The 16,728-nt window shown below is 51.3% G+C and overlaps 3 protein-coding genes across 3 annotated transcripts; 1 reads left to right on the top strand and 2 right to left on the bottom strand.

The window, feature by feature from the left end:
* Nucleotides 1-1,877: 1,877 nt before the first annotated feature.
* On the top strand, nt 1,878-2,405 carry J7T54_005873 (Cytoplasmic tRNA 2-thiolation protein 2; the record flags this gene model as incomplete). The annotated part of the gene is made up of 1 exon (XM_051510529.1): nt 1,878-2,405. The coding sequence occupies one exon, from the start codon at nt 1,878-1,880 to the stop codon at nt 2,403-2,405; it is 528 nt and encodes a 175-aa protein (XP_051358580.1).
* A 304-nt stretch (nt 2,406-2,709) lies between these two features.
* Nucleotides 2,710-3,841, bottom strand: J7T54_005874 (mitochondrial oxaloacetate transport protein; the record flags this gene model as incomplete). Its single annotated transcript, XM_051510530.1, has 5 exons — nt 2,710-2,981; nt 3,367-3,465; nt 3,510-3,619; nt 3,687-3,761; nt 3,825-3,841. The coding sequence occupies 5 exons, from the start codon at nt 3,839-3,841 to the stop codon at nt 2,710-2,712; spliced, it is 573 nt and encodes a 190-aa protein (XP_051358581.1).
* An 11,580-nt stretch (nt 3,842-15,421) lies between these two features.
* J7T54_005875 (uncharacterized protein) lies at nt 15,422-15,700 on the bottom strand (the record flags this gene model as incomplete). Its single annotated transcript, XM_051510531.1, has 1 exon — nt 15,422-15,700. One exon carries the CDS (start codon nt 15,698-15,700, stop codon nt 15,422-15,424), a length of 279 nt encoding a protein of 92 aa, XP_051358582.1.
* Between the last annotated feature and the right edge of the window lie 1,028 nt (nt 15,701-16,728).

The raw sequence follows: 16,728 nt of genomic DNA on the forward strand, positions 1-16,728 counted from the left end.
TGACAGCTGCTCTGGGACGAAGCCAGCTGGGGTAGTGACCATCGAAGACAGCGATTGCTATGAGCTTCCAGGTGATTCTATCATTATTAACCATTTTGCTGAGGACTGTGTTAGTAAGTGGCCTTATCGTTACGTCTCCGTGCTTCTTCCTCTGCAGCGCAACGAATCGAGCTAATGAAACCGCTTCATAGTACAAAAGTTTAAGAAGGATGGCTGCCAGGGGGAGGGGTTTCAACACGTTACGGAGAATGCATGTTTTCCCAACGACGATTATGTCTCGTTCAGAATTGCATGCGATTAAAGGGGAGCAACGCCGGCCGGAGCAAGCCTGAGATCGGATATGTGGGGTTTGCTCAAGATGCCGGAGGGGGGCGCAAATAACTTGTTGTTTGATATTTCTTATATCCCTTCCTCGCACGTAGAAACCTTGAAGATTTTGGCCCATTCGCCAAGATTATCCTCTATTTCGAGTCCATCATATGGCAAAGTTGGGGGGGTAATATGGGAGCGAGGCACCGCGTCAAGCACCTGCAAGTGATCGATCTGCCGGCACCAGGTAGGAACCCCTCCGCAAATTTGGCCTGACGAAAAAGTAATCGTGACTGCCCGAATTGTCTGAGCCATCAAACTCCGAGTCGCAGAGACTGTTGGAGGGACTATTGAAGCTCCTGGCAGTTACCGCACCAGGATCACTCTGCTCACGAGTATGTAGCAGGATCGCTCGTAACATCGCAGGTGTTAGTGTCTCTGTCGGTGGACCCCGCGGCTTGGCCTATGAGCCGTCGACCTCTTTGGTTTCCGCGGCGGATATCTTCCATGTCTGTGCCAGGAAGATAGTGTCCCACCCGCTTTGAGAATGTGCGCGGCGTTGATCTTTCTCTCAGCCGGTCGATGCATGATTAATAATACATCGCCACGTCTTAGGCCCGCATAGCCATACCATGTGTTCTTCTCCATGTAAGGGTATGAAATACTTTCTTGAAGGTCAGAAATCCGCGTAGACTTTCGGGTGCGTAGCTATGTGGGGTTATACATTAGTCTGTAATCTAAAAAATCCACCACTCTAGTGATGTTTGAGTTTAGGTACCCTACAGCCTGGCCAGCGGCAAGCATGCCCTTTCAGGATTCGTGGGCCAGAGCCAGATGTATCCGGTCTACGGCCATGAGCCATCTTAAACCCAGCCAAAGAATTCCCGGAATAGTAACACCACAGAAGTCAAAGCATCCAGCTTAACCTTGAACTTGGGCAAGAGCAGCCTCAAATCATCCCCGCCATCTTTTCTTGAGATATTCAGTGTTCTCTACCAGCCATGGAGGGGTCGAAATCTCAGCCCTGCAAAAAATGCAAGAATGAAGATGGGCCTTTCAACTTTCGCAATACGCCAACATGTCGGTACGTACTGCAACCTCGTGGTCTACGTAATCATCTTACTGACAACTAATAAAGCGATTGCTACATACTATACATAGAACAGAAGACTGCCAAAGGTCTAAGAGCACTTCACACAGACATCCGCACGTTAACTCTTCCAGAACCCCGGCGCTATGTCGCTGGACTCTCCTTTAGCGCATTATCTAGCGCGATAGTATGCGCACTCGACAAGCATACGCATCGGGAGATAAGCAAGAAGTCAACGTCATTATTCGAAGTGCTGGCGGTCCACGTCGATACCGACCTGTCCGACCAGGACGGTTCTACACCAGCGATAGACATGCTCGACCGCTATAGAGAGAAATTTCCAAACGTCAAATTCCAGTGTGTCCACCTGGGCGAGGTCCTCAATTTGAAGACGGTGGATTGGTCGACCTTGCTAGGGTTGAGCGCGCAAGGGACGCCGTCAGCACGCCTATAGAAAATATTCGACGCTCTGCCCTCCATGACCGCCAAAGCCGATATACTCCGCCTGCTGACCCGTCACCTACTTATCCATGTCGCCATGGCGCAAGAGTACGGGGCTTTGCTGCTGGGACACACCACCACCGCGCTCGCGAGTCTTACTATAGCAGAGGTCGCCAACGGCAGAGGGTTCAGCGTGCCGTGGCAAGTCCAAGATAGACGCTCTCAAGTATGCACCTACGAGAATGGAAAGGCCCTGTCGAAAACCGAGTTCCCCCTCTACCACCCCATAAGAGAGACCTTCAGAAACGAAGTCAAAATCTACAACTCGCTAATACCGGCGCTTGCAGAGATAGTGCCTAACACCGACACGTCACCGGGCGTGGTGTCGCACAAGGACACGAGCATAGACGAGGTCATGACACGGTACTTTGATGGCGTCGAGGAATCGCTCTCGGGCATCGTGGCGAACGTGGTGCGGACAACTGGCAAGTTAGCCAAATTACGGGGAGACGCGCAGTGCGGCCTCTGCGGTGTGACGATGGACGAGCAAGGAGATTCTCGATAAGCCGGCGAGCTAGGAGAGGAGGAAAGCAATCAGCAAACAACGCGGTTCTGCTATGGCTGTAAGAGATCCATCAACGGATAAGTTGGACATTAACCCCTCTATATTTATCCCAGTCTTTTTCGCAGACCTCGAACTCCCAGTGTATGCATGTGTCCTCCCGTGTCAGGCATATACCGCTCATGCTGGGCTCCGCACCACGCATAAGGCGGCGAGAAATGCAAAAAGGCCCAACAGACACCTCGCCATAAATGAACAGTATATACAAAAAGACGGCCCAGTCCAAGTGGACGCGACCGGTCTGCGATCAAGCTTTTGCGTTGGCCTTGGCTTCAGCCTTGGCCTTGTTGGCCTCAACAACATCAGGAATGATGAGAGTCTCGACCTTGCGCATCAGCTTGTTCGTCTGCTCCGCCAGCGAAAGCGTGAGAATAGTGTGTGGCAAGATTCGGGCCAGGTGGGGGAGGAAGCCCTTGTAGATAGCCAAGACACCTTCGGTACGAATGGTCTTAAGGGCGTAGTCCAGGACGCCCTTGTAGAGGTTGCCGTTCTGGTTGTACAGGCGTGACATGATTGTGTCTGTGCGAGTCAGCTCGAGTCTTATCTTCAACCGCGTCAGTAAGCTCACCAGGAGGGTGCATGACGCAGCACACCACGAAGCCACTAATTGCACTGCTCGTCAAATGCAGTGGCGCGCCTTCTTCCATACCAGCGTGCTTCATCAGCCGCCTCTTTGCAAAGAAGTAGGTGGGAAGCTACACCGAACTACCGAAACCAGTCCAGATCATGGCCGCGCCAATACCACGGTACAGGCCCCCGAGTCCCTCGCTACGGAATATTTACGACAGACCGTCGATTGCGTTACGATAGTTATGCTGCGTCCCCATAGGTAACGTTTTGGAGAAGCTCTGCAACCGTGTCTTAACCAGGAAAAAGGGACTGCCCGCCGCGGCACCAATCATACCTAACGATGCGCCGCAGAACATATTAATCGCCAGACTCTGCTTCTTGTCGTCCTTGAAGAAGAAGCCCGCTAGCGAGGCGCGCATCGGGTCGTAGAACCCTAAGCGACAGCCATTGAGGACCATTTGGTAGACATAGGCGCACCCAAGACCACGGTATATGGCACGGACACCTTCACTCCGCACGATGACGCCGGCGCCATGTAGCGGACCGCGATAGTGGAGAGGCTGGGCCCCTTTTTGCTATAGTTCACCCTGCAATTACATGCTGCGCGCAAGTTAGCCTAAGTCGTGGACGCCTGATTATCCTGATGGTACACACCGAATCTTGACCGTCTCGAACGGGTGCGTCGCCGTAACAGCACCGCATGCCGCGATACCGCCGCCGATGAAGGCGCTGGTTGTTATCAGTGACGTGCCGCGTTTTGCGTCGGAGCTTGAGAATTTGGGTGGAAAGTACCCTATTGTTATCGACATGGTTCTCGCGTGCAGAGCGCGCACTGTATCGGTGAATCCCCGCGGTCGTGAGCCAGTCGTCGACTATTCGCGCCTGTCGGTAGGCTCGACCTATTAGAGCCCGGTCGGTGAGGGTAGAGAGAGTCGCTCAAGAGGAGGATGGCCGGTTCATCCGCAGCACTAATCCAGATCGCACGTCAGAAACCATGCCAGTTCGCTCGATCATAGGACTCACATGGTAGTGCAACGTGTAAATATGGTTCGGAGGAAATATTTGCTAGGCAACCTAATAAGGGTTGTAAGAAGAAGTTCTGGTTGGGCTCAGAGGCAGAGCTAGGCCGGAAAACGGAAGCCCTTTAGTAACCGCGTCAAAAGTTTGGACAGTAAGCCATAAGGCTAGAGCCGAGATCGGCCTAGGGGATGAGGGCTCCAGTTCCACGACTCGAGCCGAACTCTGTCGAGTAATGTTGCAATGCTCATTTGTTGGCGTACGTAGCTGACTTGGCTCTGTAACCAATTATTAAACCTTTGTCGCGGCTTTGCCCACGCTTGACTTCACGGCCTACACGGAATTGTTGGATCCCAGAAATACCTACGAAGCCGCTCATCTACGGAGCTGGATGATGCGCTAGATTTCCGTGCGTTTTGCGCCGAGCTGCAATTCTGGCTTCTAGAGGCCAGCCGGAGATTCCTTTACCAGGTGAGGTTCCAACGACGAGCAGCCAAGGGTCAATTGACCCGCAGCAATCGACGGGGTGACTGGAGTTCATCAACGTGTACATATAGCACTCACCGTCCCTACGCGTCCGAGGATAGCCGTCATGAGCTACCCTAGACTTGAGCCGTCGCCTTGAGCACGACTAACGCTACTCGCGCTTTCTAGTTGACAATTTCGGAAATACTTTTGTTTGGTCTGCAAAATGTCATGTACTACTGATACACCGAGCCGAGAGGCTGTGTTAAAGCTGGCGACCCTGTAAGGCTTTGCTCGACACCTTGGTTAACGTGCAGTCCTCTCCGGAGTAGGCATTGTATCGCGGGGGTCCAGCATCTAATTCTGCGCCCCGAAAGGGCTGCGTAGTAGCACAAAACTTTTCTTCAATCGATTGTACGAAGATCCCTCTAGTTCGAGATGTCACTTGTCTCGTAACTCGGTTCGCCCACAGTGCCAGCTGCCAGTGTCGCTGGATCTTGTGCAAGGTCCGGGGAGCTCCCGAGCCGACCCCACATTGACCGGATTTCACTTGGAGATGATGAATCCGCAGAAGTCAACCTTGACTTCCACAACAAAGGTGCTTGGGCCGAATTGTTGCCAGCGACATCTGCAAGCACTCGGGCCGACAGATTGATCATCTTGCGAACACATTTTCCGCTCTCAGTCACCGCTCGCGACCGCGACAGGACCGCGACGAGACCGCGACAATGGCAAGCACGCCAATGGACCTGGATCGACCAGAGCGCCCGGCTTCAGCAACCTTGAACATCCAGAGATCGATACCAGGTCCCAGTGGCGCCAGTACGAACCTCAGCGAAGTAATTGCCAACTACAGGCCAACAAAGGTAGCACCGAACTCCGGCCCAATGTTTGCCCTCGGCGCGCTCACGCGATACAGTTATTCAAGCGCGAAGACCTCAAGGACGGCAGGGCCATACCTCAAGTCCAGTCGATCGACTTCAACGATAATGGCGACCTCCTTATAACGTCGAACGCCGACGAGACAATCCAGCTGTACCACGTCAAAGAAGGGCGCCACGAGAAGACCTTGCTTAGTAAAAAGTACGGCGTCAAGCTTGCTAAATTCACACATACTAGCTCAAGTATAATATATATAAGTACGAAGCAGAATAACGCGATTCGATATCTTGCGACACACGACAACTCCTTCATTCGGTATTTTAAGGGACATAAGGGCCCTGTAACATATCTGGCGGTGCATCCCGGCGAGGACACATTCGTTTCGTACGCGCAGGACAACACGGTGCGGATATGGCACACACAAACTAAGAATTGGTAAGGGCAGTTGAACCTCAAGGGAGCAACATTGGCCGCGTGGGATCCCTCGGGCAAAGTATTCGCCGTGGCATGTCCGTCGGCTAGGACGGTACTACTCTACGACCACGCCAACTTTGATAAGTCGCCATTTAGGACGATTAATATGATTGAGCAATATCGAAACATTGACACGGCTAACCTGAACAAAGGCTAGACCAAGCTGGAGTTCTCGAATGATGGCAAATCCTTGCTCGTCGGCACGAGAGGCAATGGACACTTTATGCTCGATGCATTCGACGGGACCCTCAAGGCATACCTACACAAACCCAATGGAGGCACGCAACGACTCGTGCCAGGCGAAGTCGGGTCCTCGAATGGATCCGGTGGTCAAGGATCGCCACTGGACAGCAGCGGCGATTGTTGCTTCACCCCGGATGGACGCTTTATGCTCAGCGGGAGTGAGAAGGATATCTTGGTGTAGGATACCCGCGCGACACCAAATGAGCACAAGGTACTTGCGCCGACGTATACGCTCCCCGATAAGAGAGAGGCAGCTGTACTGGCGTTCAACCCGCGATACAACTTCTTCACGACCGCAGACCAGGAATTGCTGTTCTGGGTGCCGGATCCCAACAGCTGATGGCTAGCGCATGCGAGATGGAACGAGTAGACCTGGAGTTACAAGATGGCTAAAACAAATTGGTAGAAGATATAGATACCCAGGAATTGAATATCGGACCAGCCCGCGCTGGCAACGACGTAAGATGCGCATGGACATTGACTGCGAAGGCGAACCATTCACAAGCAGCGAATAGTAGAGCCTATCTTTATAGTGATAAATCTGTCCTTGCGATTCAGATATTCGGGTTGTAACTGTAATGTTCTCGCCTTGAAGTAGCCGCGATGTCTGGGGTCGACCTTTCTCAAGATGAAGGAACACCGCTGCCCCTCAAGGCACCTCCGAATTTCAAGCCCCACCACGAATTGTCCGTCCGCCCCAGATTCAACCACCAGGCCGACATCCAACATCATCACACTAGCTGGGCTATATCTCAGTTCTGGGTCATATCATAGTCCTGGGTTGATTGATTGATCATAGACTGTCCCAGCCGCCCTATCGGCAGTTGTGCAGCGTTCAACTACAAATACAGGTGGCTCGTTTCTTGCTTCCCGGAAGCTGGTCTTCCGGTCGGTCAAAACAGGTCATTCCTGCAGTGAGGTTGCTCGCCCGTCCGCTTGAGCACTAGCCCTCCTCTACTGTTGTATCTCTTCTTATGCTCCTGTCAGGCCTTTCCTGGCCCTCCTATCTTTCTGTATGACCTACTTCACTCGTCTACGCTGTGTATTTGAGTACAGTGGATGGGACCGCCCGGAATTGACCGAGCAGGCCCGTCCTCAACATCATTTTTGCTGCCATGGGTTTGGTCCAACACCAGCGCGTCGATGAATAGCCGACCAGAGAGGGTGGTGCAGATTGAAGTCTCCAAGCATGATGATCTCATATTGTTCCTCTAGCCTTCCGAGGGATTCGGACAGTACCGATAACGTGTCTGTTCCGACTTCGATATGGATGTCTTTGCCGGAGTGATGGCCACAGAGCTTCAGGGTCATATCATAGTCCTGGGCCATATCTCAGCCCTGGGCCATATCATAGGCCACGTCATACCTGGGCATAGGCCACGTCATACCTGGGCCAACGTCTCAAGGCTGATCCGAGGGTAAGGACCAGAACTTGCCTGTGCCACAATTTCTTGGCCTTCTGTGGCCAGTTGGCAGTAACTGGACTTCAGCTTCCTTGTAAGTATACCACCAACATTTAGGTTTGTATCAGCAGACCTCCAGAACTAGATTTTTTGGTTTCCTAACTTATACCGAACTAGATGGTGATGGCCACTAGAAGCAGACAGCATTTGATTGAAAAGGCCACGAAGCGCTGAACTTTATGGAGATATACTCTTCTTCATCAAACATGGCGCCTTTCGTTGATCTCCTCACTCCCTGGTTAGCGATTTGGACTGCCACAAACCTAGGCAGTTTTGACGTCCCCGTCGTCTGCTCGGGGAGTTGCAACATCAATAAAACAATCAACTACGCCCAGTACACAACAGAACCGAGCTTGCGATTCCTCGCAACCACCAAACACATACTCGCTCAATGCGAAGACCCCCAAAGTACATATAGGCAGGGGTTGCAAGTGTGCAATAAGTGCATGGACCAGAACGAGCAACATCAACAGTACCCTGATATTTGTGCCTCACTGGGGTTCAGCTCTGATGTGAAAAGATAATTGAGGGCTGAAAATCAGGGATTGGAACCTCGTTATGTTTGCCAATCCTCGCCCAATGTATGTAGGGTAGCGTATGAAACAAGTCGCTCAGGCCGTTAACGTGCATTGCGTTCTTCCGGACAGAACTAGCACGGTCCCCTGAGCGTATTGCGAGGAATTGGAAAAGAAATGAGAGAAGTGATACAAGCACATGCACCATAGAAGTCACAAAAAGTTCGAACCAAAGCGGATCATCGTTAACGAGCCCTTTTGGGAACACGTGGTTACGGAAACCCGCCTAACATTCGTGCAAAACTCGAATGCAGCCTAGTCATGCTTTAGCTTAGATTCTTAACCTTAAAAAATTTGTTGCTGACCTTGGGCGGCCTCGGCGAGAGGATATTTGATTGAGATCGTAGTGTGGGATGCTCTTTAGGATAGTGAGTAGTGAGCTGGAGTAACAGAATGGAGTCGAGAGCGAGCGTCTATACGCGGTGGGAGATGGTCGTGGCTTTATACTTAACGAAGCCCCTCCTCTATCTCATTCGTCTTAGCTTTCCGTTCGACATTATGGCTCAGACCTTATCATAGATTCCACAGCCGTAGCTTTAACCTAAGTCAGCCACCTAGGATGGTGCTGATATCAGCGAGAATCCCCGATTCGTGGTTCCGTACTCAGTCTGCCTTGCCAACACTAATTTGGCTAAAAGCAGCTGAATTATATTATTTGTCTCTCTGAATAAAGTCGCTATGTTCGGGAGGCCCTCTTCGTTAACCGCTCCTGGTCGTGATCTCTAGTGATAATGGCGCATAGCCGCAGAATAGACATTCAAGAGCCGGCATTGCGAAGATTGTATAGGCCACTCATGACCTCTGTTATAGAGAATATCACATACCTCAATCGCCATGGCTACTTCGGCCGGGTACCATTCACGGCCTCTATGGAGGAGTTCGATGTCTTCGTCGAGCCCGCACGAAAATTGCAGCCTGTGGACCTATTCAAGTATCCGTTCATAGTAGAAGTGGTCGGGGCTGGCTTTGATAAGCCCGCGAACACTGGGTACTATTCCCTGCGATTTCCGCGAGTACTGAAAATTCACGAGGACCGCTCCCTTCAGGATGCCGTTAACTTTGAGGAGCTGCAGAAAATGGCGCAAAGCTGCCTTAGGATACCTGAAAATGGAGGACAGGAGGAGCAACGTTGGTCTAGGAGGCTGCGTGGTTTTGAGACCTTGTTTGACAGGTCGAGGACTGCCTCTCCCAGCGACAGCGAAGTGTCTGGCGCAGCTATATGTGCAGACAGTCTCGTCAACCGGCAAGAGATCCTGGTGCCAGCAGCTGCGTCTCAGCAGCTTGATGATATTCCTTAAAGTTTATCAAAAAGGAAGGTTGGTCAGGAGATTACTTTGTATGGTAGTACCGCCAACAAGCGAGTGAAGCAGGAGTGAGTGGTGGAAATGCAAGAATTCCTCCCTATGTCTGGTATTCATTGGACAGGGTACATTGAGGCGAGCAACTGAGCCAGGCCGCACGCCGCGTAGCCAAGACTTGCCTTCGACACAGGCGGGTGCAGGTTTGCTTCGACACTCCAGTCCAGAAATGGCTCATTCTTTCATGCCTGTAAGGGTGCTACTACAGGAGAAATATGCACATCCCTCTGTGGGATGCCAAGGGCCTCCTTCCTTTCGGAGGCCATTCAATCTCAAGGCACAAGTGCCGACAGATGAAGATGTCGGCCTCGCACGTCGGCATCCGGAGATGGTTGCTCTGTATAGCTGGATTCATCCTACGGTGCGCTGGATTCATCCTACGGTGCGAAGCCAAGCGCGCACTTGGGTTACATTTATGGCGCCGAAACGAGCATTCCTGGCTGACTTTCTCTAGTGATGAAACGACAACAACAGCTATGGGAGCGCCGGCAAAGACGGGACGAGGCCATGAGCACTAGTGGAGCCGCGACGCCTGAATACCCCAATGCCCATCTGTTGCAACCACATCTGGATGCCAGTTGTTGTGAGTGCCATCGTATTGGTAAGCAAGCTGGACGCGTTGCTCGCAGTCGACACTGATATACCAAAGTTGACCCAGATCCATGATTCGACGAGCTATCGACCAATGCCCCGTTGCGCAAGCTCCTCGTCATGCATGCGTCGGGCCAGCTCGAGGTCTTGCCGAGCCTGCTGTTCGGGCGGTGGTATTCGAGCAAGCAGAGGGCAGGCGTACGTTTTCCACACTGAACCACGGGCAAAACAGAACTCGGTACGCGAGCGCCCTGTCCAGGATGGCCACCTCGCTGAGGCAGTGAAGTCAAGGACTACGTCACGGCACTCATCATCTCAGAGGATGGATGGGCCGCATACTTTGCACGAGAATCCGAGGTAAACGAGAACCGCCAATCAAAGCTGTAGATAGATTCACAGTGTGCCTCGTCAGAGTGGACGTTGGGTTGCCGAGGCATATTTTCTCGGGGCGGGTGGCCTCGTGGTATACTTATATAAACCTCCTTCTCAGCTCGTTCTCTCAGTTCCAGTCTGTAAGAAACATTTTCTAATTCACGTCGAAATATCGCCTAAAACTCTCGAAGGACTCATAACCTATAGTGGTGGATGGGTATAATACCGTGAGGAACGACATCCTCAGGCTTTCTATGCTACCGAGCTCTATCACGACACTTCGGACTGTTGCTATAGTACTGAACCCTGCTTCGGAACCTTGTCTAACCGAGGAATGTATTATTTCGATAGTTGCAAGGTCGAGATTCATCTAGGACAGGTTGACTACGGTGGTCAAAAAGACTCGCGCCATTGGATAAGAGTCACTCCGACGGATTCTTCGGACTGGGCTACGGATATACAAGCTTTCAGAACTTATGAGACACTACAACAGCTTCTCCGTGGGGCTTAGTGGGCCAAGTGGTTAGGTGCGACGAGTTATTTCCGACATATCCCATTCAATCATTCAAACTAAGTATTTCGCAGGCCCACCTACATTGTCAGACTACCGGCCCGAGTCGTTTAAGGCCAGGCCTGGGTTAATAACTCGAGACGGCTGTTAGTATCAATGCCAACGGACACCAACACCAGGCCGCAAGCCTACGTATTATTCGGTTTTTGATCATGGGTGGTCCGACAAGTGCGAGTTAAGCCAATCCTGCTTTCAAAACTGGGATAATAACTGCATTGACACGAGCGATGACCTTGCCGTTAAAATAGCGAACGCGGGGGGACAAAAGGATATGCCGCGTCACCACCTCCTTAAAGTATTCCTAGAATGGGAAGATATTTGGGAGGGTGAGCAGGCTCAACAGACCCTTTTGGGACTGGAGCACCTTGTCAAGGGATGTGGTAGAGGGCTATAAGAACACTGTCTGTTCTGGCCTTACCTAAAGTATAAGTATGATGAGAAACTTCAGCGCCGTAGTGACAAGCTTTGTTGTGGCTTATTATATATCCTTATATGTATATTGGCTTTGGCTCTATACGTATCGGGAGTTTTATACTAGCAGGCGGAAAATAGAGAAGAAATATCTATAAATTGAATTCGATCTAGGTCTGGCCAAATGCAGGCGGTCTTTAGGAATATAAAGTCGTGCAAAAACGACGCTACGTACTTCACTGCTCTAAAGAAGCAAATGCCTGGCATGGAATGAAGATCTAACTCGACACGCCCTTCGCTATCTACGAAGAGCTCGACGGGGACTCCCTATTGTCAGTTAGAGAGGAATTGAATTTATGGGCCAAGTGCGCTGACTCTTCGTGCAGCACATTCTACACTCGAAAGAAAGGAGAGGCCTTGTAGATAGCACGTAAGCTCGGCTACTCGGCTGAAAACTACTCCAGATGCTCTTCTTGGCGTGAATGAGTCGAGAGAAGAGTGAACGAATATCGCTACCCCGAGGCTCCTTACACCACGTAGGAGGATGAGCTGGGTGTGAGTAGTATTTTGTATAATTGCCGGGCTTGATGAATGGGCATTGTCGCGTGTGCTGTGCGTTATAGCAGAAAGCCGTATTGTAAGACTCCTTTGGGGTTGAAATTTGCTCTCTTACATTGCGCTCTTGTGTTAGCCTATGCTGTGATACCTAGGGTAGGTCGGTGCTCGCCGCGGTGGGTTATTCTATCGACGTCGATCCCTGGGGTAAGTTCCTCGATATCGTCGTAATTCGAGAAATAGAACTCGCTGTAGTTAGTAAATTTGACTCGCAGCGTTAAGACATTGCCTACAAATCTTCTTGTCAGTATGAGGAAGAAGCCGTTTGGGCACAAAGGTGCCGCGGAATTCCCTAAAGCTGATGTAGTTACTATTAGCTTGGATCCCTTTGGCCTTAAAACGGCACCTCCTATACTAGATTGATTACAAAACAGACGATTAGGTCGCGAGATTATCAGTGACTTAACTAGCCTATAAAAGCAGCGAGGCCAGCGATAACTCATTTTTACGCAAGTTATAGTCTCGAAACATAGCCGCTGAATAAGTAACTCGAGCAGAAAAAAATATGCTTGAAGCACGCATCCTCCGCTTATTTATAAGTGAGAAAATTGGATCAGTACACACGCGAATATTTCAGAGAGCGAAGATACAGGAAATCTGCGAGCCGGAACGAATTGTCGCTGAATAAACTATTAACGGAAGAGTTGAATATCTTGTTAAATGGAAGAATTATGCGGATAGTGAAAATACATGGGAGCCTCTTGAGCGCTTGAGAGACTGCGAACACCTATTGAGGAACTTTCAGCGTGTTTCGCATTCAAGATCTAATAATCACAAATTGCCTGTTATTGATTAGCCCCTACAAGTGGGATCACGGTGACTGCGTTACTTCGGTAGGGTTTGCGCCGGGTGGGTATCTCGCGTTCAAACAGGAGACGGCCACCTGAGATAGCTCCTGACCTATGTGTATAATATCCTCATGAAGGTTCGTACAAGTTTCTTTTTCATTTCCTTCTGCAATTTGGGAAGCTCTCGCTCTAAGTGAGTATCCAAAGGGCGTCCACATGATCCGAGTTAATGCCCGCCCACGCTTGAAAGATGTCTCAGAGCGCGACCGCATTGCTATCGTTGGATTCTCTTTCAACTCTTCGGGACTAGGGTCTTTTTAAGAGATTCAGTTCGTTGTGCGCAACCCGGACAAGCTTTTCTTCTGTACCCTTATTGGGTCTGGATCTGTGATGATGCCAATGGTTCGTTCGCCGTGTGGATCATGCTCTCTCGCTATTTTGATGATTGTCTGGGTAGCTATATCGTTACTGGCTTGGAGTACTGCCAGAATAATGGTTCGTGATTGGCTCAGGTAGGGATGGACTATGTCGCGCACGGCATCCACGTCTTCTAATGTCTCCCGTAATCTCGATACGGACGGCATCGGGTGCGAAGCAATACCCTTTGATCTTCCCCACCGCTAGTGAGTGAAGCCGCAGACCAGGTATGTAGTCTTAGATGACGAATCATTGATCAGCGATCTGGACGACATTTTGAAGGGAAGTAGTTGGAACTGCATAAAGTGCGTAAAGGAAAAGCTTTCAGTCGTTGTGGGTGGTCGACGGAGGAGGGAGACCGCTCGGTGGCTTCCCCCTTAATCAAAGTGGATATGGACTACGTGCTTAGACAGTTGTACTCTGCTGGCACCAGAATCTCTTGCCGGTTGACGAGACTGTCTGCACATACCTGCGCCAGACACGTCGCTGTCGCTGGGAGAGGCAGTCCTCGACCTGTCAAACAAGGTCTCAAAACCACGCAGCCTCCTAGACCAACGTTGCTCCTCCTGTCCTCCATTTTCAGGTATCCTAAGGCAGCTTTGCGCCATTTTCTGCAGCTCCTTAAAGTTAACGGCATCCTGAAGGGAGCGGTCCTCGTGAATTTTCAGTACTCGCGGAAATCGCAGGGAATGGTATCCAGTGTTCGCGGGCTTATCAAAGCCGGCCCCGACCACTTCTACCATGAACGGATACTTGAATAGGTCCACAGGCTACAATTTTCGTGCGGGCTCGACGACATCGAACTCCTCCATAGAGGCGGTGAATGGTACCCGGCCGAAGTAGCCATGGCGATTGAGGTATGTGATGTTCTCTTTCGAGATGCCCATGTCTGTCAACTACATCAATCATGCGGAATTTCGGCTTCGCATCGAAGCGGCGGTCTGCTGCCGCCTGAACCAGGACATGCGATCGGATAGATGACGAGAGAAGTATCTCGTCACATCGCGCTCTCACAGGACCCAAATCTACGCGATTACTGTGGAGATAGAATTCTTTAAACCCTCATGCTTACGAACCCTTGGGGACGGAGACCTATCTCATGAGCATTGGAGCCAAGGGGCCTACCTAACTATGGAGTCGTCGAGTCTCGAGCGTCAGGGGGCTGCTCCGTGCGATTATTTAAGGACCTGACTCTCCTCAACCCAAGGAGATTCCACATGCAACCTCAAGATGACACCTTATCAAACTGAACCAAGATATTCATTGGCTGTACGTGAGCCTAAGAATGAGGCGGTGTCTGACATTCGAAAGGGTTCGGCGCGGCTGTGGGAGGCCGGTCAACTTCATGCCTCCCCTCCCCCCGCCCTTTCCCATGACATGCATCTGGGAGGAACGCTACTTCTTGTAAAAAATCGGAAATGATGACCGTGAAAATTGATGTTATAATAACTGCGTTTCTCTACTCCTCATTACGGCAATTTGTGCTTTGGATTTAACTCCACTCGATGCTCAGAAGTCCGCTAACCGCCCGATGACAACTGGCCGCAGACGGAACACTGGATGCTACCTCGAACTTCCTCTTCACTCTGGTCGATGACTGCGGAATCCTACCATCGACGATATGCGCTACATACGCTGCGTAGCAATACTGGAAGAAGGCTGTGCCGGTGCTGCGCCGAGCATGTTTGACAGCCCCTCGATACTAGTAGACAAGGGCGCCGGTCTCAAGGCCCCATGGCAAGAACCCAGTCAGAAGCGGATGTACTTGACAGCGCTCCTTTTTTTATTGAAGAGCTCCAGGTACCCTTGAATAGAGCTGTCGACTACATCCACTTTTGACCGAGTCCTTGCCAGGGTACTACCAGGAGCCCCAGTCTGTCTCTTCCACACCCCAATTAGCTTGGCTGACCGTCTCCTCTTCCGGCATTGCTCTAGTCGGGTCCCCTGATATGTTTCCTCCACCCTCAACATAGCTTCGTTGATCATCTTTCGATTTGATTATACCCTGGCCGATGACCCTGGCCTGTCTCCTTTGCACTCAAAGAAGTTTCGTTGATCATCTTCTACTCTCGTCAATAACCCTTGGCTGCGGGTCGCAGCCCATTGTGGCGTACACCAATCAAGGGCAGGGAGTTTGGTGCGTTCGATCACCTAGTCGCCCCCGCAGCTGCATTAAGCGTTCCATCGCTGGTACTGATGAGTAGCCCCGACCGCATACCGGGTATATCGAGGAGAGGGTCGAGGGCCTCCTTCAAAAGGGTATTCTTCAGCAGACCGCGGACGCAGCGCCGTGCGTGGTCGGATGACAGACTGTTCTTCTGTGTCTGCCACGCCGCAAGCGCGCGCGCCTCGTCTTTCCTGTCCTCGAGCCGCAGTCTATAGTAGACCTCGGCATTGCGTGTAGCTTGATCACGTAAAGCGTGCATTGGGGATGCCTCTCTGCCACCATGAAACGACCGAAGCGCAGACATTCGATCGTATATAGATGCTTACCATAGGGCCGTAGAATCCACTTCCTGTCGAGACGTGGGGCTTTGCCTGGAAGTGGCTGGCGCAGTCTAGTTTCGACTGCAGAGCTTCGTCTTTAAGATAGGCCTTGATAGAACTTTGTGACGTGCCCTCCTTGTCGACCACCACGGAGAGGAGGGGAGAATATGATCGACAAAGTCAGCCCACCGGCATTCTACGCAATCTATACCGGTCTATTCTTCGCATCACTCTTTGTTATTAGTTGCATCTTGCCTCTTCTGCGTCGCGGTCTTGGACTCGTGCTCTTGCAGATCCGGAAGCTCGTCTTTCATCGATTCACCATCGGTCGCCATTCTCTCATAGGGCTATAGACTGTGTGGTTCACCCTGACGCACGTGGTCTACGTCGCAAGCAACGTGGCAGGCCTCTGCGTCGGGGCCCAGTCAACAGGCTTATATATGTCGCGAGCAGGACAGCTCGCTCTCGTGAACGCGGCGCCACTGCTTCTTTCTATGCACCTGAGCTTCTTGGCTGACCTTTTCGGCCTCCGACTGAGGACATTTTTGCTTATCCATCGGGCCTGCGGTTTCATAACCACAGTGTATGTCGTTGTGCATAGCATTGTTATCGTAGCGCGCGGCGTCTCCATAGAAAGGAACAACTCGGTTGATGTGTATCCCGTAATAGTGAGTGATCTGGTGGAATTTGGACGGACTCCGGCTGACGAGCACGCATTATAGGCCACCGGTCTTCTACTCCTGTCAACATTGATTGGTCCTATCCTACGCCGGCGGTACTACGAGCTTTTCGTACGGCTGCACCAAGCACTAGCTGGCGGCGTGGCGGCGTGTACGATCATACACCTACGAGCGATAGCATGGTCTTGGTGGCCGTTCCTGTATGCGTATGGGGGCCTCGTTAGCGCTCTCACGTTGTTTCAATTAGGGCGCACTATCCTCTATAACAAGCAGCTAGGGCTACCACT

The sequence above is a fragment of the Emericellopsis cladophorae genome, assembly GCF_022114955.1.
Source record: "Emericellopsis cladophorae strain MUM 19.33 chromosome Unknown NODE_117_length_23283_cov_120_863785, whole genome shotgun sequence".
Taxonomy (NCBI): domain Eukaryota; kingdom Fungi; phylum Ascomycota; class Sordariomycetes; order Hypocreales; family Bionectriaceae; genus Emericellopsis; species Emericellopsis cladophorae.